At 43.7% G+C, this 22,332-nt stretch overlaps 1 protein-coding gene across 1 annotated transcript; it reads right to left on the reverse strand.

Moving 5' to 3' along the window:
• Window positions 1–528: 528 nt before the first annotated feature.
• LRRC74A (leucine rich repeat containing 74A) lies at window positions 529–22,198 on the reverse strand (the record flags this gene model as incomplete). The annotated part of the gene is made up of 15 exons (XM_065685791.1): window positions 529–630; window positions 1,904–1,989; window positions 2,597–2,704; window positions 3,863–4,006; window positions 8,120–8,215; window positions 9,811–10,005; window positions 10,358–10,443; window positions 12,410–12,491; window positions 13,266–13,315; window positions 14,333–14,429; window positions 15,153–15,260; window positions 15,886–16,061; window positions 17,307–17,417; window positions 19,049–19,129; window positions 22,138–22,198. Coding segments are annotated over 15 exons (1,518 nt in total), but the record flags the coding sequence as incomplete, so codon positions are not given.
• Window positions 22,199–22,332: the final 134 nt, after the last annotated feature.

Genomic DNA, 22,332 nt, shown 5'->3' on the forward strand with positions numbered 1-22,332 from the left:
CTTAAAATCTTTTACAGCTTCCCTCTTTCTAGCATATTTTTTCTAATGAGATATTAAATAAAGGAGATATTCTAAGGAGATATTAAATAAAATTCCTCTTACTCATAACTTTTCAAGCAACATGAGCTGTAGTTTCCCATTAATTAATTAATTTTTTCTCCTCTTGCAAAGGTCCCTGTATCAGAACTGCTGAGTCTGGTAGGGGGTGTCCACAGGGCACTTGCTTCAGTCTTTGTCCATGTGCTCTCCTTCAAGAGCGGATAACAACAATACATGAGTGTCTTAGGTTTCCCAATTCCCACTTTTAGTTTCCATGTTTGACAACAGATCCAGCATTGTCAGCATACAGAGCAAGACTTGGTAACCAGGTCCAAAGGACCAGTCTTAACCAAAAGGACCAGACTGAATACGCACTTGCTGTGTATTAGAACATCAACTTTATTTCTACATGCAATAACTTGGACTATCATCAGAATTTTCCAGTGTTAGGCATCCCCAAGCACAGGGTGACTCTTGAGCTTTCTTCCAGTGTTTTTCATACAATATTTCATTGCCTGACCTGCCTCCTGGCTTCACTTTTACAGCTCTTTCTTCTATTCCCCTTCCACAGGGTTCTGCTCTTTGAAGTGACTGATTGAAAAGGAGGTGAGCAAGTGTTAGTCTAGTAAAGTTAACCTTCCCTGTCAGGTATCTTAAGTTGCTGAGGGGCCCTTGAGGGAACAGCCTGAGTGGGAACAGTAAGGACAGCAAAGGTCACAACTCTTTTGATTTTTGTCTATAAGGTGAGTATTACCACTACCAAATATGTTACAGTCCGAAAATGCATTATGAAGCTAGATATGGAGTAGATATCTCTATTTTTTAACTCACATACCAACTCAGCACATTAATGGCACCAAATGAAGTCTTTGCTGGCCATTTAGTTTCAACAGTTCACAATCTTAACCACAATCTCTTAACCACAGTTCCATAACTTGTGCTTAAAGTACTTGGGAACTCCATGTAACCTCTGATTCAAGATTAACCAGGCTGAGGCCCATCTAGCATTTGAGCATGGATGCTTTTAGTATGGCACCAGTATATGTGAAGGAATAAAGATTGGACCTAACAAAGTAACTTGCTTCTTTTCGAAAACATTAGGAGGCTAAGAAGGGAAGAGATTTACAAAACCAACCTACTGCTTCTAGCATTAAAACTAGACTACAGCATATATTTAAACCCATCAGTATGTGCTGAGGGATAGGAATATTTGGGCATGATGAATAGGACTTTCAGCTGATGAGTCACATGTCAGAACTGACTGAAAATCCAGGGGGAGTTTCGGTCCAATGACAAGCAATTTAGCCTGCAGCAACTGACAGCCTCCGAGGAGTTTGCTGCTGACTGCTCAGGCTCTCAGAACTTGGACATGATTACTACAGGCACTAAAGAAGAGGCACTTTCAAGAGAACGAAAAGTTCTGTAGTTTGAAGGTGGATTTCCAGGGAAAACTAGGTCTCCTAAGAAGAAGGATCAGAGAGAAGGAAAAAACCCAGAAGTCCCTCAGGATGGAGGAAAAAGTCTGAAGGCTCATGTGCTGTCTTTGCAATTCTTAACCCTGGCTTCTGGGGAGGACAGTGTTGAGCTGATTCTTCCCTCAAAGGCTTATGAGAATGAATGAAAACACCATTCAGCTCTGAGATCCCTGCACTCTCACAGCAAGTTTATCAAACAGAATAAGACTGACTTCTAGTTTGGCTCAACAGAGCTTCTAAGCTCACAAGGTATTTTTTCATCTACCATCTACTGGCCCAAAACATATATCCCTTCACCTCCTAATGTGAATAAGGTTGTGTTTATTTGGTGCTAAACCAAATTAAAAGAAGAAAGACAAGTAGGACAGTAAGTGGAGTCACTCACTCACCTGTAGTCCACAACCCCTGTCCGATTCCGGTCTAGCTTGTGCACTAGTTCCCTGATTTGGATGCGATCCATTGGGATGCTTGGATGCTAAGAGGAGAAATGTTAGCAAACCTAGGTATTTCTAAGCAGAAAAATCCTCCATATCAGGATGGGGCCCGGCCATCTTTTAATAGTGATCAGATGGCTTGGTGCATGGAGGAAGGAATGGAAAAATTCCAGAGTGGTGGTGGTGAGGCTGTTTCACTCTTTTAGGACTAAAATTGGATTTTTTTTTTGTTCTCTGTTTCTTGTAAAAGAGCATCATGGCTGGCTGACCATTGGTACTGACCCCAAGCACATTGGTGGTTTTAATAGGAAGAGAACTATCTCCTCAGTGCATAGAGTCAAGGGTTTAGGTGCCTCTTTTTCGTTTTCCCATAGCAATAAGACTAAGTATTTATCAAGATCCTGTATGTCCTACAAAAACAGTGGACCTCTGTGATATTCTAAAGTTGATCCATTATCACTGATGCCATCTGCAGTATTTATTTGGTGTCACAGCATTTCTGTTGGTCTCATTCAGGACTCTACTTTTACGGTGGTTGAATTTAGTCTTTTAGCCTGAACAATGTCAGCAGCAAAACTGCAGCAGAGAGGTATCCCTAGAGCCGTGCTGTGCCAGAAGAGCATTCTGGCAGTGCTTTCAGAGGCATACCTGCATCATGGCTCTCCGGAAGGCAGATACAGGGATCTTCATGTTTCCTTCCTTGTCAATCTTCCTAAAAAAGTCCCAAAGTTGTAGGTTGTGTTCTTTCAAGTAGATCTAAGAGAAGCAAGGATAAAACATGGGCATAGCCATGAAACAGCTGCCAGTACCTGCTTCCACTCTCCCCTTATTCTTCCGTCACCTGGCCTTTACTCATCCTGCTACTGAGATATATGAGTCCTTCACTCCTTGTGCAGCCACTCTATTGTCAGAACAAAATCCTTTTGTTCAGGTTAATCCCATTCTTCTGAGTTATACCTCTCAGTTATACCTCTAGACTCAGTAGTAAACCTGTTTCTTCTGATAATTGCCTATGGTTATTAGGTCCTCATTGCAGCAGCCACTGCTTGGCCCAGCTGTCTAATCCAGAGCCAGCCCTCTCGTCCAGATCTCTGATCACTTTAGTTGCTCTTCTCTGAATGCCTGTCTGTTTGAATGAGGACACAGCCATAATGGCTGTTAAAAACTGCAAAGCATGCTAGGGTGAGCATCACTAGCTGTGAAGCACAGCAGTGCTCTCTGATGTGAGCCAGCAGCCCAAGATTTTACTTAAGCTTGTCCAAATCCATATCTATAGCAAAGTCGCATTCAATTAGCTGAAAATCTGCACAGCTGCTAAGAAATACAGTGAAGCTGGTAGCGCAAAAGTGTTAACTCGACTTAGCAGCGCTCAAGTGCTTGTGTTGCCTTCCATCAAGGAGGACAGCACCATCTGCTGCTATCCATAGAAATTACAGACTTTGAAAAGCCAAGTAATTTCTGGTTAGGACACTGTTTGCTTGTAATGCCATTTCCTACTTATATGAAGCACATTAACTCTGATGCTAAAGCAGAACTGTCAGTGAAGACTTCTAGGAAAGTCAGCTATTGTGGTGATCTTGTGATGAGGGTAGACATTCATTTAGATGAGATTTGGATCAATCTGTTTTTTTTACAGAGCAAGCAAACATCTATTCTGATTCTTTTTTTTCCCCAGTGGTATCAGGTCCCAAGGCATTAGCTTCTCCTGAAAATCAAAGGGTTTGCTTAGTTGGTTTGTGTGGACTGAGACATGTGGACACTGTGTCAGTCTTTGTGAATATAATTTTTTGAGTGAACTTGGCTGAATTTCCCACTTGGAAGAAAGCACTACCCCTTCCAACCTCCATCCCTCCAAGTGCTTGGAGCATGTGTACTGTGAACAGAGGAGCTATGGGCCCACATTCAGTAGATCACCTGAATAATTTTCATGGGATTTGGATGCTGCTCGGGCTTTGTGATGATACAGCCTTCGACCTCTCCATAGATGACATTTAGTTCAGGACGTATTTGATACATCACATCCAGCAATTTGATGAAAGTTTTGTTCACCAACACATTCTGGTACATAGGAGGAAGGAAAGTGCAGTCATTGTGGACACCCAAAGAACAAAAAGACTTATTTGCATTCACAAAATCCATCTAATCTCAACATTAATCATTCTCTCCTAAAGATGGTGCCTTATCCTATTTCTACTCTTCACTTGCAGGAATCCCATGAATGCCTGGCCCTAAATTAGAGTTCTTCTTTCTCTTTTCCCATGTCTGAGACAGAAAAGGGTGTACCGATTTATGTAGAAATTAGCTTAATGTTAGAGAGATGTTCATCAGGTAAATGTCTACACTCAAGACCTCTTATGTTAGGTGATTCAAGTGATTCAAGTTCATCTCTGAGACAGTTCTAGATAGATCTCCTCTCCATTTGGTTAAGATGACCCCAACCATCCAACACGTAGAAGGATTAGTGCCTCCAGCAATGTAGCTTTATAGCCCAGAGAAGAAAGGTGCACCTATTTGGGAAGGGTCCGAGTGTCTCCAGATAAAAAGAACTTTTGGTAAAGCTCTGTTTCATTGTGTAACCCTAATAGGAAGCTCCCATGAGCAGTACAAGACCTGAAGTTTGTTTTTTCCCAAAGAATTTCAAGCAGGGTAGTGAGAGCTCAGCATTTCAGAGCTTCCACTGTGAGTTTTCTGGTTTAGCACTTACAGAACGGGCAGCAGCACAGCGTCCTGATTTAGGGTTATGGGATATTAGAAAGTAAGCTATCAATGCAAACATTATTGGTGTCAGTGTCATTTATTCTTCTGAATTTCAGTTCTGATACATTTGCCTTTGCCTTATCTTTTAAAAACATGATTATGATCAGTTCATGCCCATTATGACAGAGGAATTGTTCCTGTATTGTATTAGTTATATACTTAATTGTTGGTAAATTTCAAGCTCAGGAAATTCGTGAAAGCTTCTGTTTTCTGTCATTGCAGGAGGTTCCCAAGGCATCAAGCACTGTTATTTTTTTCCCAAAGTTTATTTACAAAGTTTCCCAATGCATTCTTATAGCTTCTTTTTAGGAGCTAAAGATCCCCGGTTCTTAAGATCTATCTAGAAGCTTATGATCTACTGTGCAGTGAGGTCTTGACTGTTACTGCTCAGAGTCTTGAATGATTCTGGGTCTGGCTGGCTTTACTAGCTTTCATTCAGCACCAACGGCTTTATGCAGCGACTCTCTGAAGGAGCCATTCAGACATCCTTGCACTGTGCGCACTAGCAGAGTGTCCTAGTCCTGGGAACACAGTGTAAGAGAGCCTAAGCTGGCCCTGGTAGCTGCCAGCTCTCCCCAAGGCTTGCCAGCCTGGGCTTGACCCCATGAGAAAGCCAATGGGCTGCCAGCGCGGCCTCAGAAGCAGCACAGCCAAAGCACTGTGGCCTAACAACCCGTGCTGGGGTTGGGTGGCACCAGGGGGGAGCCAGCTTGTGCATTCCAGCATGTTTGCCACAGCCAGGCCACAGGCCAGAAAAACAGCCTATGGACAGCTGAAAAGAGACAATTTTCTCTTTTGTACTGTGATGGTGAAGATGGGCATGTGCTGGCTGTTCTGACTTCTGTAAAATGTTTGATAGCATCTGCAAGTTGAAACCTATAGAGAGTAGATTATGTGGGGGACAGTCATGCTTAAAAACGTTGTTAGAAGCAATAAACTGCTGTTAAAAATATGGCTTTCTATTGTGTTGCCTTTGCTAGTGCTGTCAAACCCATGCAAGGTTTTCTAGATATGATCCTTGTTTCAAATTCCTCTTACAGACACACTATACTAATACAGAATTATTCATTCTTTAAAAGTCAAAATAAGCATTTAGCACCGGGAAAGGAGCAGAAGAGGCTTTTGTTTGTCTTCACTTAAGTTTCCTATAAAATATTAAAACCTTTACTAATTTCTTAAAGGTTTAAGACAGCAAAAGATCTTTGGAGCTGTATATTTGCAAATACTCTGAATTGAAATGCAAGACTGCCTACATTAGAGGTGAAATGAAGTCTGTCAGACAGATTAGGCATTTGCTTAAAAGCATTTGATTGGGATACTGAAATGTCATTGCAAATTTATGCCGTTGACCATTTATCTTGTGAAATGCCAGGTAATTTAGACTTTTTGAAGGGTATGGTGAAGAGAGCATCTGTTAACCCTAAAAAGCAGAAATTCATAGTGAGATTTAGTTTGGATTGAAGATTCTTGATGTTAATTAACTCCTTGCCTCAAAATTTCTCAAATTTGCCTCCTTTTAAATAAATGCATTTCAGTAATTAATTTATCAGAATTTAGCTAAAATCTGTTACTCTTCATGAATTGTTGATGTTATTAGTAGTAAAACAAGCACAACCACGTATACTGCAATGAAATCCTATACCCCCACTGTCCTGGGTTTACCAGGAGCCGTTTTGCTCCTTCTTAGTAACTGGTGCAAGCTCTGTGTTTTGACTTCCAGCCTGGGCAGAGAGCTGATAACACCGATTGGTTTTAGTTGTTGTTAAGTAATGTTTATTCTGGCCAAGGACTTTGTGAGTCTCATGCTCTGCTGGGTACGAGGGGAGGCCGGGAGGAAGCAGAGACAGGGCACCTGACCCAAACTAGCCGAAGAGGTATTCCATACCACAGCACGGCATGCCCAGGATGTAACTGGGAGTTACCCAGCAGGGCTAGGGATGGCAGGGTTGGACGAGGTATGGGTCGGTACTCGGCTGGGGGGAGTGGGGCAAGTTATCTGTTGGCTGGTGCTGAGGTGTTGTATTCTCTTCCCTCGTTATTTCCTTTAGCATTATTATCATTGGTGGTAGCAGTAGTGATTTGTGTTATACCTTAGTTACTAAACTGTTCTTATCTCAACCCGTGGGAGTTGCATTCTTTTCGATTCTCCTCTCCGTCCCTTCAGGAGCAGGGGGAGGGCAAGAAGGGGGGGAGTGAGTGAACGAGGTTTGTGGTTGGGTTTAAACCACGACACCCACACAGCCCGTTTTATTTTTCCTTTGCAGAATGATGCCTGCCTCCTTGCAGACTTGGCAAGTAATTCCCTTTGATCTTAGTTTGTGCAGGAAATATTGTCTGCCCTAGAGGGATGCCTGTTCTTCAGATGATCTCTATTGACGGCTCTCAATACTCTCAGGAAGGATCACAGATGAATATTATGGATTCTGCTTTGGTTTCTTTCTTTAATGCAGTTACCACAGGACAAAGAAACAACCCATTATGTGAGTCTCCAAAACTGCCCATGAACTTGGATTTTTTTAGCTTGTTTCAAGTGTTTATGTATTATTTATGTTGCAAGTCCTAAACCCCATCTTTGTGCTCTTTCCTTTAGTCATGGCGTTCTCAAAGGTGGATGGAGGGTCCTGAAGCCCCCAATACCTTCTGTAACTGCTCCCATGCGGCTCCAATGAATGGATGGGAGGGCCAGGAGCGGCCTGATGTGTGGCCAGGTCTCTCCCCAGTGTTGGTCTGCAGTGCAACTCTCATTCTCACTTAGGAGCTCAGAAGCATTTCTGGGTATCCCATTTTAGAAGCAGCACTTGAGGTTACAACAGTACATGTCGTGTCCCTGACTTGCTATGGAATAGTGCATTAAGATTTGGCCTCTTTGATTTTTTGACCTTTTTTTTTTTTTTTCCAGACCAGCCTTTTAATGTGTTTGGGGTTTGGTTTGTTTTGTTTCAGTTCGGGGTTTTTTTTGGTGTTTGCTTTATTTCTTTTAATAAAATTGCTTTGCTTTCAATGCCTTGAAGCATCCATTTTCTTCTGTTCCTCATACAGACTGACAGGGTATCAAAGCACTTCACAGTATCTAGCATGTTAGGCTACCCTGGGGGGGAAACAGCTCAGGGTATGAAAAGAATTCATCCTCCAGTGGGAATTCGCTCCTTGTTCTTGTTCTGCTATTGCAAAACAGAAGGGAGTGAAACATGGTGATGCTATAAGCACCTCTTTCCAGAGCTGTACCAAAGCCCTGCAATTTCCACATAGCTCCCTAGAAGGGCTGTCAAATATTAGCCCCCTTTTGTTTAATAGCTGTGTCTAAATGAAACAAACAGCAAGTCTCCAAAGAGTTTTGGAAGGGGGCAGCTCTGTGATCCACCCAACTCCTAAGAATGTATAGTCTTGGAGGCTTTCCAGCACATAAGCTCTTACTGAAATGTTGATCTCCTCCATCATGGATTTGGAGTTCTTTCTGATAGATAAGACTAGCGCAGTAGCACCTTCCACAGTCAGGGTATTACCGGCCATCTGTGGAAGAAGGGACAGAGATCCAGACGTATTACTAATGAAAGCTTCTGCCTGGCAGAAGGCATGCTGTAACCTCAAGGATGACCCCTTCTTCCTTTTCTTCAGCAGGGCTGTAGCATAACTGTGGTCCCCTTCAATGGGTTTGTCTGTTATCTCACCAACTCATGTCTGTCCCACAAAGCTTTGCAGTACAACTTCCCAGTGGAGTTGCCTTCTCAGCTTCTGTCTCCTTGTGCGAAATTCCATATGTCAGGTCTCTTACTTCTGTCACACAGGGGTATGTGATGTTCAGTCATATGAGGGGAGAGGCTGAGGGAGTGGGCTGCATTTGAATGTGTGCTTGCTAGTAGGGTCCCTCTGGATGAGGGTATGCCCCTCAGGACATTCCCATACCTTGGCTCCTCTTGGCAGCATAGCTCATCAAAACCCAAGCTGATCAGCTGCATCTGGCCTATAAGGTCTAGCTATCTGGTGTTACAGGGTTGGCATTGCTATGTGCATCTCTTGGTGTGTGAACATCACCTCTCACCTGCCTTGGACTTCATGTGCAGTCCCCACTCCTGCTGTTTGAAAGAAAACCTTCTGAATGACACTGGCTAGCAGAAGACATGTCCTCCTTTAAGCCCTTTGTGTTATTAGCTCGTAAGACAATCTGTGCAGCTACATAGAGAGAGTAATGCCTTGGTGTGAGCTAGTGACCCTGCCTCAAGCCAGGTTAAGAGCAAAGCAGACAGACACATTTATTTACATAATCTAAACCATCAGTCCCAAAGACTGGTGTGGTTGCAGTGATTTACGAGGACAGGGGTGTCCAAAGACAGGCCTGCAGCTTTAAACATGCATACTGCCATTTGCATGCTCTCAAGATGGTGGAGTTAAATCTAGCTGAGAATCATAAGCAAGCTGACTTTTCTAAACTGAATTCCTGGAGAATTATCTTAGATTGAGAAGACATGTTAGCTCTCAACCTTAACCTCTGAAGCCATCTTGAGTGCTCATTCAGTTTTGCCTTTTGATGATTATTGATCCATAGCTTACTAGAAGGCAGTTTTGGCTTTCTTTTTCCAGGATTTGATAGTACTCCTGTCCTTTAGGTAGTGCTGTGGCATTGCTCTGACATAGCAATGACAGTTTATCCTGTGTTTGAACAAATTTTTAGCAAAGAACACACTGAGAAAGGCACACTCTTGCCCACCTACTAACTTCAGTGTGAAACTTTGTCTTAGGTTGAAATTCATGTTACATGTACTTTCACAACTACATTTAATGTGTATATGCATGATCTGAATGCAGATCAGGTTTTCTGCTAGACATGTTGAATGCCTAGGTTCTCACTTGACTGAGACTAGACATGTCAAACACTTAGGGGTGATAATGGGTGTGGGGTTATGGGGGATTTTTTGAGGAAACAGTGCAGTTTAGTTGCCTGAGAAGAAATTAATGAGATAGTATTTTCTGCTCTGCTCACATTCAACCCAGAGCAATACTCATTTCCTCCAGTTCTAGCTCAGTCACCTCTGTCTTCTGTCCCTCCTATCTCAGATCTTTCTACACCCTCTGCTTATTCCTTGAGCTCTGCCTGAGCTTCGTTTTACCTTCAGGATTCTGAGTTTTTCATTGGCTTCAAGGCCCCTGCAGAGCTTCTTGGCTCCCTCATTGTTGATCTGGTTGTTGCTGATGTCCAGGTGAACCAGCACATCATTGACTTTGAGAACATCTGCTAGGGCATTTGCTCCCTTGTTGCCAATGCCATTCCAAGAGAGGTTGAGGATTTTCAGTGCACCATTGCCCTCCAAGGAGAGAAGAGGGAAATTAGGTACTGCATGCCCATCTTCTGTACCACTCTACCCTTTTTTTTCTTGGCTGAGACATGAGCACACTCAAGTCACACCCAGACAGCTCCCAGTGGATCCAGCATTTCTGCAATGTCACCAGGGTGTCTCCATCCAGTAGGTAAGTCACCAGCCCTACTGACTGTCTTAGTCTTACTCGTGGAGCTGACTGCCGTGGTCAGTAAGATGAGCCTTGCTAGAGCTACTGAATCCTCCTCAGACTTCAGGGATATAAGTGCCCAATCAGTGTTTCAACCAGTTCCTGGTAATAATCACTGTGAAGGGTATCACAAAACAGGGGCATTCCTACCCTGAGACCTTTTGCCAGTGCTACTGCTCCCTTCCTTCTCAAGTAATTCCAGCTCAGGTCCAGAATCTCCAGTTTTGAGTTGCTGCCTAAAAGAGAAACTGAGACGTTAGCTTGTGAACAGGAGTCTGGACACGGCTGCTGAATCACTTAGGGACTAAGAGAAAGTTTGCTGGGCACTCAGCAACAGCTTTCTGTCCTGGTTTTGTCTGGGATAGAGTTAATTTTCTGTATAGTGCATCACTGTTGTTTATTGTTTGCTTTTTCCCTTTCCCCTTTTGGTTTTTGTACTCTCTCCCCTTGCTATTTCTATTATCATTATTATTATTAGTAGCAGTAGTATGAGTTTTGTATTGTACTTTAGTTATTGTACTGTTCTTATCTCAACCCATGGGGTTTACATTCTTTCGATTCTCCTCCCTATCCCATGCTGTGGTGGAGGAAAGGGTGTGAGTGAGCAGCTGTGTGGTGCTGAGTTACTGTCTGGGTTTAAATCACACCTTCATTGACTGCAGGAACATGTACCTACAGAGTCTTTGCTGTCCACAGCACCCAAAGAACAGAGAATGGGCTGTTGATCAGCAGCAGAAAGGGAACACAGTTTTTTTCTGGCTTAATCGAAGAATAAGTTGTGAAGGAGGAAGATAGAGAGAGGGAGGATTTCTTATATTAATAGACACTATCTGTTTTTCCTACTGAAGAAAAATGCTGGATTCTCCTTGCCACAGCTAAAATATCAAGACTCACTCTGCATATGTTTGATTAGCAGAAGAGATGACTTCAGCTTCATATGATAGCTATGCTCAGCTGTGTATGTGCCAGTGCAAATTCACATGCATAGCACACCTCACAATGTAAGTTCTACTTAGAGCAGGGTATGTGTGAATTCATTTGTGTCTACTGTGAAAGGGTAGGACTTGCCGCCAACACTTGCTTTTTCTTCTCAAAGAGAATTTCTCATCCAGATTTTCCATGGATGGGAGGTTGGATGGAGGCAGATGGTGAGTTTAGCTGACTTAAAAATACTCTTTTGAGAAACAAAACAGAAAACTAGCAGATTCTGCAGTAATCTCTGCTGTTCCTGCCTCAAGTGAGCTGGAAGGAGAGAAGAGCTTTAACACCTTTAATTTTGGAGTGGCTTTTTTCTGGGTTAGGACAATGACAGGTTTTAGTACTGATCTCTGCGTTGCCTGCACGCTTGTCCAAGGCAGGGGACAGAGTGCCTTGTCCTCACTGCAGTTTTAATTGACCCATCTTTTAAAGGCATGGACTGTAATTAGAAAGAAGTACATATCAGGGGAAATACTGAACCAGGAGAAGGAAATCGTTAATTAAACTGAAGGTTTTCTGTACCCAGATGCTCAAGGAATGAGATGGATGCTCAGAGCATACTCTTGTGGCCGTTATGGTGGCAGACGTGTTGGACATACGGAGGGAAGAAGAGCGTCAGATGTTGATGCAAATCTTTCCCAGTGCACTAATATCACCTGAGATTACTGAAAGACTGTAACTGTTTTGTTCGCTTTCACTTTCCAGGGCTACTAGCACACTCTGTATCTCACTTTGCCTGAACAGATGAATTAGGCAGATTAATTTGATTTCTTACTAATCTGTTTCTCTTACTGCTTGCTGTGCAATGGCTCAGACCATTAGGGTTTGGGCTATTTAAGAAAAATGGAAATAACTCCTAAACTTTGTAATCAAAAGGTTAAAACAACAACAGTTCTGATCCTATTTGATTTTAGTAAAATGCAGTTTTCTGCTTTGTACTCCCTGAGGGGCTTCTCTTTCATCTCCCTTCTCTCAGACACAGACTCTTCTGTTAGTAGTTCCTCATCCTGCATTTGTGTTCTGATACATCAGTCGTAGTTGCTAGAGTCACCTGTGGTGATGAGGGTGAGACTCTGGGGCAGGCAGGAAGCCTTAAATCTGGGCACCCTGTCTTTTGTACTACCCACATGTCATGGGGCATGTTTCCTGGAGAAAGAAATACATGTTCTCTGTGCTGACACCAGCAAGTGCCCCAGTGCCTGTACTCCAGGAGTAATAAATTACCGAGCATCTGTCCCAGGAGCTGTCCTCCTTTCTCAGAGAACTCATTGTGGCTGAGGTCCAGCTCCTTCACTTGGAAATTTTTCTGCAGAGAGACAGATGTGCAGAGACAGTGAGATCTTCCAGCCAGCTGCAACCAGATGCCACCCCAAGACTTTCACATAAGGATGAAACAGAGGGATATCAGACACACTGAAATCTTCAATGCATGGGAGATTATCAGCATGGCACTGTGTCCCAAATCAAACCTTTGTCAGGCATATAACATCACAGTGATTCTCTTCCCAAAGCAGCGAAAGCAATGGGACTTTGTGTTGTGCAAACTTTCTTCACAGAGCTCATGTCTGGCCTGCAACACACCCTGCAATTCTGTTCTGCCTGTTTCACTTGCACCATTGGACCCTGACCAAGAGTACTTTCTGATACAAGGTCAAGGCTTTGCTTCAGGGCAGCTGATGGTGGTGCCAAATCATGCAGAGACTTTCAGACAGGAGCTAATCAAGCATTTTATTTCTACTGGAGAATTGCAAAATGAGATGAAGTTGTGTTTCTTATGCTTCTTGAATTATTTTTGCCACCCAGGTGTTGTTTTGTTCTTGTGTTACAGAGTCCTGAGGGTTTGTTTCTCAGCCGGACTCACACAGCTCTCCTGAGAAAATGTTAACATAGTTTATCCTGCTCTGTGTCCTCCCAGCTTCTCTCATTTCTGAAGTAAGCATGAGGCACTTAGCGGAATTATGCCAGGAAATCATGTGGGCACTGCCAAGTGAAATCATGCCAGATAAGTAGCAGCTTCAAGATGAGGAGAATCTGTTATACAGTCAAGGCTGCAAATGACCTTGGATTTCAGGTAACTCACCATTAATGCCTCAGAGAAATACAGCGCGCTCTCCTCTCCAAAGTTGTTTCCTGGGGAAGAAAAGTATGTTAGCATCGTGCTGATCTATCCCTTGGTGCTGTGCCAGGGTCTGCAGGAAACTGTGTTTTTAGTTGGACCCTCCAGTTAATCATAGCCCATGTCTGGCTGTAAGGATTTGTAATGGGTTCACCTTGGGTGAACACCAGGTGCCCACTAAGTCCCTCTATCAATCCCCTCCTCAGCAGGATTGGGAGGAAGGGGGAGAAAGTGAAATGGAAAAGAACTCATAGGTCAAGATAAAGGCAGTTTATAAAGCAAAAGCAAAGGCCATGTGTGGAAGCAAAGGAAATCAAAAGATTTATTCTCTACTTCCTATTTAGCAGGTGATGTCCAGCTACTTCCCAGGAAGTAGGGCTTCAGTACACGCAGTGGTTGTTCCAGAAACAAACATCATCATAACAAATGGCACCCTTCCTCCTCCATTCTCTTAGCTTTTATCGCTGAGCAGATATCATATGGTATGGAATATAACTTTGGTCAGCTGGGTCAGATGTCCTGGATGTGTCCCCTTCCAATATCTGCCCACCCCCAGCCCACGGGGTGAGATGGGTGGAATGCTGGAGAGAGCCTTGATGCTGTGCAAGCACTGCTCAGCAGCAGCCAAAACACTGGTGTGTTACCAACACCCTTCTAGCTACCAATATGAAGCACAGTACTATGAGGGCTGCTATTGGAAAAAATTAACTCCAACCCAATACAGAACTTTGTCACTATTCCACTTCATTAGATAGAATAGAATTATCCCAAGTTGTGGGAGACACTCCAGCAATTATCTAAGTTTCTCGTAAGGGACCAGTTTTCAGAGGTGCTGCAGGTTGAGCAGGCCAAACATTTATTCACATCACTATAAATCGAAACTTCCATTATTACTCTATGTTTCCATCAGAGTAATAGCTGAGATACTGATTTTGCCCATAGTCTGACTGATATTTGCAAGATGAGAGACTGGAATTAAAAGATGTTATTTCACTTCCCCTGCCATCACTTTCTGGGTACATACAGCCTACCTGAGAGCAGAATAGTGTGGAGGAAGGACACGTTGTCCAAAAGCAAATTGGCAATGGCTTTAGCTCCTGCTGTGTCTAGGTGGTTATTTGAGATGTTCTGGAAGGGAAGAAGGGAAGATAAGAAGGATGAGCCCAAAGAATGAGTGATCTTTATTGTCTTATTGCCCAAGATATCAAGTGAAGAAGACAAGCATATGGGAAATGCCAGCCAACCAGTAACTAACGTGTTATAGGTGTGTTTAATCCTGTATCCTTCCTAACAGGAATAAAGCCCTAGAGCCATCAGTTTACACAATGCATCTTTGTCTTCAGTGAACCAAGAGGCATGTGGCCAATAATTTTTCTTCCAGTGTAACACATATTCCATGGTCTATCAAAATGCATTTTGTATACCCCTGTTTCAGATCGAAGGAACATTCCTACCAGTTCATATCTGAAAGTATTGCATTATTCCCTTAATCTATTTAGAAAAGTTTCCCATGTAATATTGGAGAATGAAAGTTCCTGACCAAAACATTTTTTCTGTTGGCTAAGCATGAACTAGAAAGACTTAGTTATGGTAATTGTTGTCACATCTGCTAATGAAGAGAACAGTTCCAGACACACCAGGCTGTCATCACATGCATACTTCTGCTTTTCAGAAGCTTGTATTTTTTAAAAGTAGAGCAGCATAAAATATCACAACATTCAGAATGTGGATGTTTTTGCATGAGAACAAAGGTTATTTGGTTAAAATTGTAATGGAATTAATCGGTTTTCTTTCAGATGATTGAACTTAGTGAGCAATAATTTCAGCCTCAAACTGTGTCAGATTGGGTACCAGTTCTTGAAGAGTGGAATTCTCTCGTAGCATCTCTGCTATGCATATGGCTCCTTCTGCCAGCATGCAGTTGTCTTCCAACTCTAGATGGGTGACAGTTTCATTGGACTGGGAAAACACAAAGGCAAACAAAGACACACAAAAAATTGCTGAAAAGTTAAGGAAGGGGGTAGTTGTTTTAGTTCAACAGGCACTGGCCATTTCTTCCAAACCTCAGAAAGCATTGCAGGCCCCGGGCAGGAGAGGGGATGTGACAGAGGTATGGCAGTAGGAATTGGCATACAAAAAAGATGCTTTCCTGGAGAGGTTTTGAGCGGGTAGGACTTTCCACTGCTTTTTGCCAGCCTGAAGACCCAGGTTCAGATCCAAGCTCCAATTCACGCATCTTGGACTTGTCCATTGGTGAGTGTAGCAGAACCCATAGTGGGGGATACCAGTCCCTACAGCCCTAGCTCTGGCCCTGTAGGGGTTAGGAGCACTGGGGACTTGTGTCCCACGGAAAAGCAGCAGTTTGCTTTTGGGAGTAACTAACTCCAGCAAAAGCCAGCAGTTGCCACACAAGACTTTCCTGTGCAGGGGATTAGAAATATCAGGGGTGCTCAGAGCTCCTATGGGGAAGATATGTGACTTTTTCTCCCACAGCGTGTACTCAGTGATGGCTTCCAGGCCTGACAGAGGCCTAAAATGCCTATTGTTCTTGAGAACAGTGGGCTCACTCTTGCTGACTACTCACCATGAGAGCAATAGCAATGGCTTTGACACCTTTGGGTCCTAGACCATAGTGGTTCAGGTTTACATAAGACTTGGCCATGTTCTGAATAAAGTATGAGACAGGCGCCACCTCCATCAGTTTGCATGCTTCCAGGTACAGCTGTGTGCCTGTAGTGCCCACAAAGGCTTTCTGAGGATCTATGGAGAAAAAGTGTTTGATGAGTGGTGCATTCTTTTAAAGAAATTAAGTAACTTAATTACTTATTAAGTAATTAAGGTACTTAATAGAATTAAGTAACACTATGCAACAACAGTAGGGTTTTACTCTTAAAGGACCATTTTCCCCTGGTTCTCCCAATCCCTTTATCCCAGACCTCCAAGAGTTAATTTATCCTACTCGCTTCTCCACTTGGCATCCAGCGACTTGCTGCAGCTTCTCACCAGTCTGCAATGTGACTAAACCTTTCTTGGTGTAATTGAGAATCCTTGACATCAGGCAAAAACATTTTTATCTTTTTTTTTTTCCTAATCTTAACTGAAGCACGCAGCTGATGTTGCCATCAGAGCCAGGGCAGCTCAGAACAGTTTGGCTTACAACCAGCAGAAAGAATCCTAGCATTCGCATCTTGGCCATTGGGTGTTGTTGACACAGCTGCAGTGAGACATATCAGTCCAGCTGGCAGCTGTATTTCCACAAAAACCTGTCATTTGGAATTCCTTCATCAACCCCCATACTTAGAGCTCATATTTCTCCGTGTTGTTATGTGCATTCAGTGGTCTGACCTCAAGACAAATTCCCCTCTCATCAAAGCCATTTTCCAGTTCAGTCTGAGGCCTCTAACAAAACAGTCTTGTTCTTGCATTCTTACAGGTTTTGATTTTCCTTCCATTTATAACAAGTTAAGAAGTTCTCATCCTAAATTATGGGCAAATCTTACTGTTACAGAAATGGGTGCAAGACTTCTTTAACCAAAGGAGTGACTTCATAAGGCGGAAGATAAAAGGAGAGCCACCGGGAAAGTCTGGGCCAGTTGTGGCAAACCTATGGTACACAGACCACAATTGCTATGCAGTGTTCCGTCAGGAGCACACAGAGCTTCAGTCCCATCCCTAGTTTCAGTTAACTGCTCCTACTGCTCAGGCAGTGGGCTATGCTGGTCATGTTGGTTAAGGACTAGAGGAGAGAAAAAGGAACAAAGGAATAGCCCTGGTGTATAAAAAGCAACTGAAGGAAGATGCTTGACAGCAAAGGGAGAGCTCTTAGAGGGAAATTCATTCCCTTTGGTCTTTATCAGTTGCCTGATTACATGTGGTTTTCAGGACCCTGGCAGGGTTGTGTCCTTGGTCTCCATTTCAGATACATACCAGTTCTGCAGGTAGGTACAGCTCTGACTGTAGGGAAAGAGAAAGGCTAGTGAGGGCAGAGGGTCAGAAAACATTCACCTTCAACCTCTAGGTCAGTGTCAGAGCCTTCTGTGGCCTTCTCTGCTGAGGCGTCACCGAGGGACACAGACTCTGGAGACTCACTGATTTTGGATGTCACTTCATTTTGGTCTGCCATGAAACCAAACAGATTCATTTTGTCTCTGAATGTGATAGATCTCCCACTGCTGTCACTGAAGCCTGTGCCCCTCTTCAACACGCTGCAGATGCACTCCTTCCCCAGCCCTGCTTCATGCTCACTGCTCCCTGTGCATTGTATGCCTGTGGTGCTGGCCCTAGTGTAGATACGGGCTCATTCTGGGGCTGCAGATCTGCAGACTGGCCATGACTTGGCACCTTTTGGACAGAGCCCTCCCCAGATTCTGCAGCCCATGTGTGGGGGACTCACAGCTCTCTCACACTAGGTCTTCTTTCCCTCATGAGCTGCCTTTCTCCCCTTTCTCAATTTCTGAGCCCTCCAGCAAAGCAAATTTCCCCTCTCTATCCCATTTCCTCATAAGCCTACAAGCCAAATCTTGCCAGTTCCTCCTTGCTCTCCTGAACTGACTCACACTTCCCCAAGAACAGGCAGGACATTGCTGGCTGACTTTGCGATCAGACTGGGAATGCTTTGTAGCACTCTTCAAGCATGGCAGAAGAGAAAGCATTTGAATGCTAATTGTATATTGGGACTGAGTGTAACCAGACCAACTGGAAGTGATACAGCTTCTCTTGCCTACAGGTCATAATTTATTTTATAGCTAGAGAGAAGGAGAATTTGGAAAATTCCTTTTTAAGAGGAATAAATGCATTAAAAAAAAAAAAGTAATTTTGCCAAAATAATTTCTGGCTAATAACACAACACATATTTTTTCCCTACTCTAAGTCTTAATTTTCATTCCCTTTCACTGCTTTTACTACCTTTTTCCCTTACTCCTTATTTCCCTTTAGAGCTCCAGGCTAAGGACCTGTAATTTTGTACTCTTCTTGGGTGTAACTTAGCATTGATGTGTGACATAGAGCTTGCAGTTTGGCTGTTCATTCAGACCTATGTGAGGGAAATGCTGGTCAGCTGGCATCCACATCACTCTATTTTGTACAGCCATGCAGCTGCAGATCCTTCATTAAGACCTTTTCCTTCTGCCAGACTTTATTTGTTCAAATGATGGGTTTACTTGCATTACTTTAGTGCAACAGAGTTCTTAAACTTCCTGTTCTGGGGAACAGACTGTCTATGCTAAACAAAACCCATCCAGACTGTATCATCCCCCTATAACATGTCTGTCCTGTGTCCAGTACGTCAGCCAGTCCTCCTGCAGTGTGCAGACTGAGCCTTCTAAGGTAGATCCAGGAGTGGTCCCTGCACCCCTGTGATGCTGTAGAAATTGGCACTGGTACAGATAATGATATTGTCATTCAAGCAGAAATCTGAAAAGCAATTATTGGTATTAAAACCAATGCAATGGAAAGTGATGGGTCTGGAAACTCCCTTATTGCCTGAAAGCTGGTGCTGGCAAGCCCTCTTCTGGTGCATTTTGATTTCTCGAAGCTGCTCCCAGGTGGCAGCTCCCATCTCTGGGCACTGGCATCCTGGATCCCTGTTTGCCACCTTTCTCTTCATTGCTGCCTGGCCTGGGGAAGGGAAAGCTTCCCACCTGGCGATCAGCCTGCTGCAACAGCAGCCCCTTGTGGGTGCTGGTGATTTTAATTTGGCCATTTCTGACTATTTCTCAATTGAGTTTTCTAGTAACTAAACACCATACCTTCATTCTTCTCAGGCTCATTTTCCATGTCACCACCAGTGAGCGGCAGGTCCATTTGCTTTTCCACTTGCTTTTCCTCTCCTGTAAATGAAGAGTTCACAGCCATCTCCTAGACCTGTAAGTTCTTCACATCTACGTACAAAAGCATAGCCACATGGCTATGATTAAAACACCTCCAGGAGGAACAGTGCCACTATAAGATCTGTGTTCTTGATTTATAATGCTGAAAATCCCATTCCCTGCTTGCCAGGTGTCATGAGAAAGCCCTGTTGAGCCTGCAGTCACACTGCCCTGCCCCGTTGTGCCACTACTACACTTCTGTGACCTCACCTGCACTCTCCGACTCCAAGGTGATATTCTGTGCTGGAAACCCCGTTGCTCTGGGATACCGTCAGCTCTGATAACCAAGAACAGCTGTGGTTTTGGCTCTGAACCCCCCAAGACATATGAAAGAGTCATATCAGGCTGCTGGTAAGAGTTTTCCTTTCCTTTGCATTCATATTCCAGTTTGTACAATTTCTTGAGAAAGCCAGACTGTGGCAGTTACAGTCTTAAAGGAGGTGAGGATGGAAGGAATGTATTTATCCTATTCAGTCTTGAACAGATTCAGACTTCCGTACTGCCAAATTCATGTTACAAGCAGTAATAAAGTGTGGGTTGTAAACATGTCGGCACTTAATGGGGCTTTGAATCAAGTACTCATACATCCCACCAACTATGGGTGGTGACAAAATAGTTCAGTGGTTATTTTACATCATGTATACTGAGGACTTTGTGACCTTACCTAAGGGGCTAAAACCAAAACAATAACAGAAGAGGCTTTCTGATAAAGCTTGAACAGAACTAAAACATACACTTAGAAATCTTCCCATTATGAGCAATGCTCAGTGAATGTAATCTCTCTTACAGATTTTGAAGTTCATGTAGCCTACGCAGTGTAATATGGGCTATACAGAGAGGAAGAAAAAGTCCATTTCCCCAAGGATAGGGTATTTTTGTGGGTTTATTCCGCTAGGTTCTACATAAACCTCTCAAGTAGTTCAGCCATTAGAGACACAGTGGGGTTATATTTGGATATAGAACAAAATACCGCAAAAGCCAGAGAAAAATTTGACCCTGAAGCAGATGACCATTGTCAGCTTTGATTTCATTGCCAAAGTTTGTAAATATTTTTCCTAGTTCAGGCCAAACAACTGTGGCTGTCCTGATACTTGTCTGTGGCAGTGGCTAACATTCTCTCCAATTTCAGTCTGATTATCCTGATACGGGTTGGGCCTGAAGATATTTTCTTAAAGCTTTCCTTGTAAAGAACAGCCTTCTTTTAAATGCCCCAGTCATCAGCCCTTAATATTGCAGATCCTTCCCCTGGAGAACACCCTCCATTTTCTGACCAGAAACCACTGCTAGTTTCCAGAGGTTTGCTTACTGCATCAGGAGATGGGAAACCACAGTCCAATTCTGTGCTTTGCCAGAGACATCTGTGGTATTTAAAACAAATCACCATATCTGTGGTCCATGGTGTTTTATAACTGGGGATTTGAAAAGGAGACCGGTGGGATGATTGTTTGTATACTTGCAGCATCAGCTCAGATCCTAGCCATGGACACAAACAGGGTAAAAGGCAGGTTGCCCCTTGAAAAGTGTTTCACAGAACCCCAGAATCGCCAGGGTTGGAAGGGAACTCTGGAGATCACCCAATCCAATCCGCTGCCAAGACAGGCCCACCTAGAGCAGGTTACACAGGAACGTGTCCAGGTAGGTTCTGAATGTGTTCAGAGGGGGAGACTCCAGGACCCTGCTGGGCAGCCTGTTCCAGTGCTCTGTACCCTCAATCTAAGGAAGTTCTTCCTCATGTTGAGGTGAAACTTCTTGTGGTTTAGTTTATGGCCATTGCTCCCAACCTGTACTGGTACTTGGGGTTATCACAGAATAGTTTGAGATGGACAGGACCATCAAAGGTCATCTAGTTCAACCTCCCTGCAATGAGCAAGGACATCTTCAACTGGATCAGGTTGCCCAGAAATACATCCAGCTTGGCCTTGAATGTCTCCAGGGATGGGGCATCTACTACCTCTCTGTGCAACTTGTTCCAGTATTTTACCACACTCATTGTAAAGAATTTCTTCCTCACATCCAGCCTGAATGCCCTGTCTTTTAGTTTAAAACCATCACCCCTCGTCCTATCACAACAGGCTGGCTAAAAAGTCTATACCCATCTTTCTTAGAAGCCCCTTTTAAGTATTGGAAAGTTGTAATAAGGTCTCCCTGGAGTCTTCTCTGTGCTGAATGCCAACTCTCTCAGCCTTTCAGAGAGTTGTTACATCCCTCTGGTCATTTTTACGGTCCTGCTCTGGACCCTCTCTTTCCTGTTCCGAGGACTGCAGAGCTGGATGCAATACTCCAGTTATTCCTCCCCAGGTGCAATACCCTACACTTGCCCTTGTTGAACCTCATGAAATTCTCTCTGCCCGATTCTTCAGCCTACCAAGGTCCTGCTGAATGGCAGCAGAGCCTTTAGGTATGTCAACCACTCCTTCCAGCTTCGTATCCCTTCATCCAGGTCATTGATAAACAACAAGTTGAGTAAGTCTGGAACCAGTTTAATCTAAATATAATCCACGAGACACCAGCTGGTCACCATCAAGGGAGCAGTTTGGCAGCACTCATCAGCAAAAGGCAGAGATGACATGAGTTGACTTCATTGCAAGTGCCCATCTTGAAAAGACTTTGGAAGAAGGCTACCGAGATCACATTAAAAGTGTGTATTTGGTGTAAAAAGCCATAGTGGTGCTCAGTTCTATTGGTTTGCCTTTAGATGTTGTACACAGCCTGAACACAGACTTCAGCCAGGACTTCTCCTTTCATATGAAACTGTCTGGTTTCAGAATGCGACAGGTCTCAACGTGCAATGGCCATGATGTGCTCACTGCCAGCTGAGAGGGAGTCATTTTGCAGAGCTGTGGTGACCTGTGAGCAGCCTATGGAAAGAGAGCACGGTCCTGCACCTGCATTTCACCCACCCCAATGGTGTTTGTCTGCATTGACTGTCACCAACAGTGTTTGCGAAGCCGCTGCAATTATTAACTCACCTGGAGCAAACGGGATTTTATTTGCTCGGTGTCTTTCCAGGGATAAAAAGCCCAAACCCAAACCAAACCCCGAACCTAGCAGAAGTTTTCCTTTCTGTTCGTATTTCTGCGGATGAAAACTTCCCTTTGAAAACACGAGTTTCGCGGTGGCAGGGCTAGAAAGCCGCTGTCACCCTGCCCAGGGCACGGCTCCTG

Source organism: Lathamus discolor, chromosome 6 (genome assembly GCF_037157495.1).
Source record: "Lathamus discolor isolate bLatDis1 chromosome 6, bLatDis1.hap1, whole genome shotgun sequence".
NCBI lineage: Eukaryota > Metazoa > Chordata > Aves > Psittaciformes > Psittacidae > Lathamus > Lathamus discolor.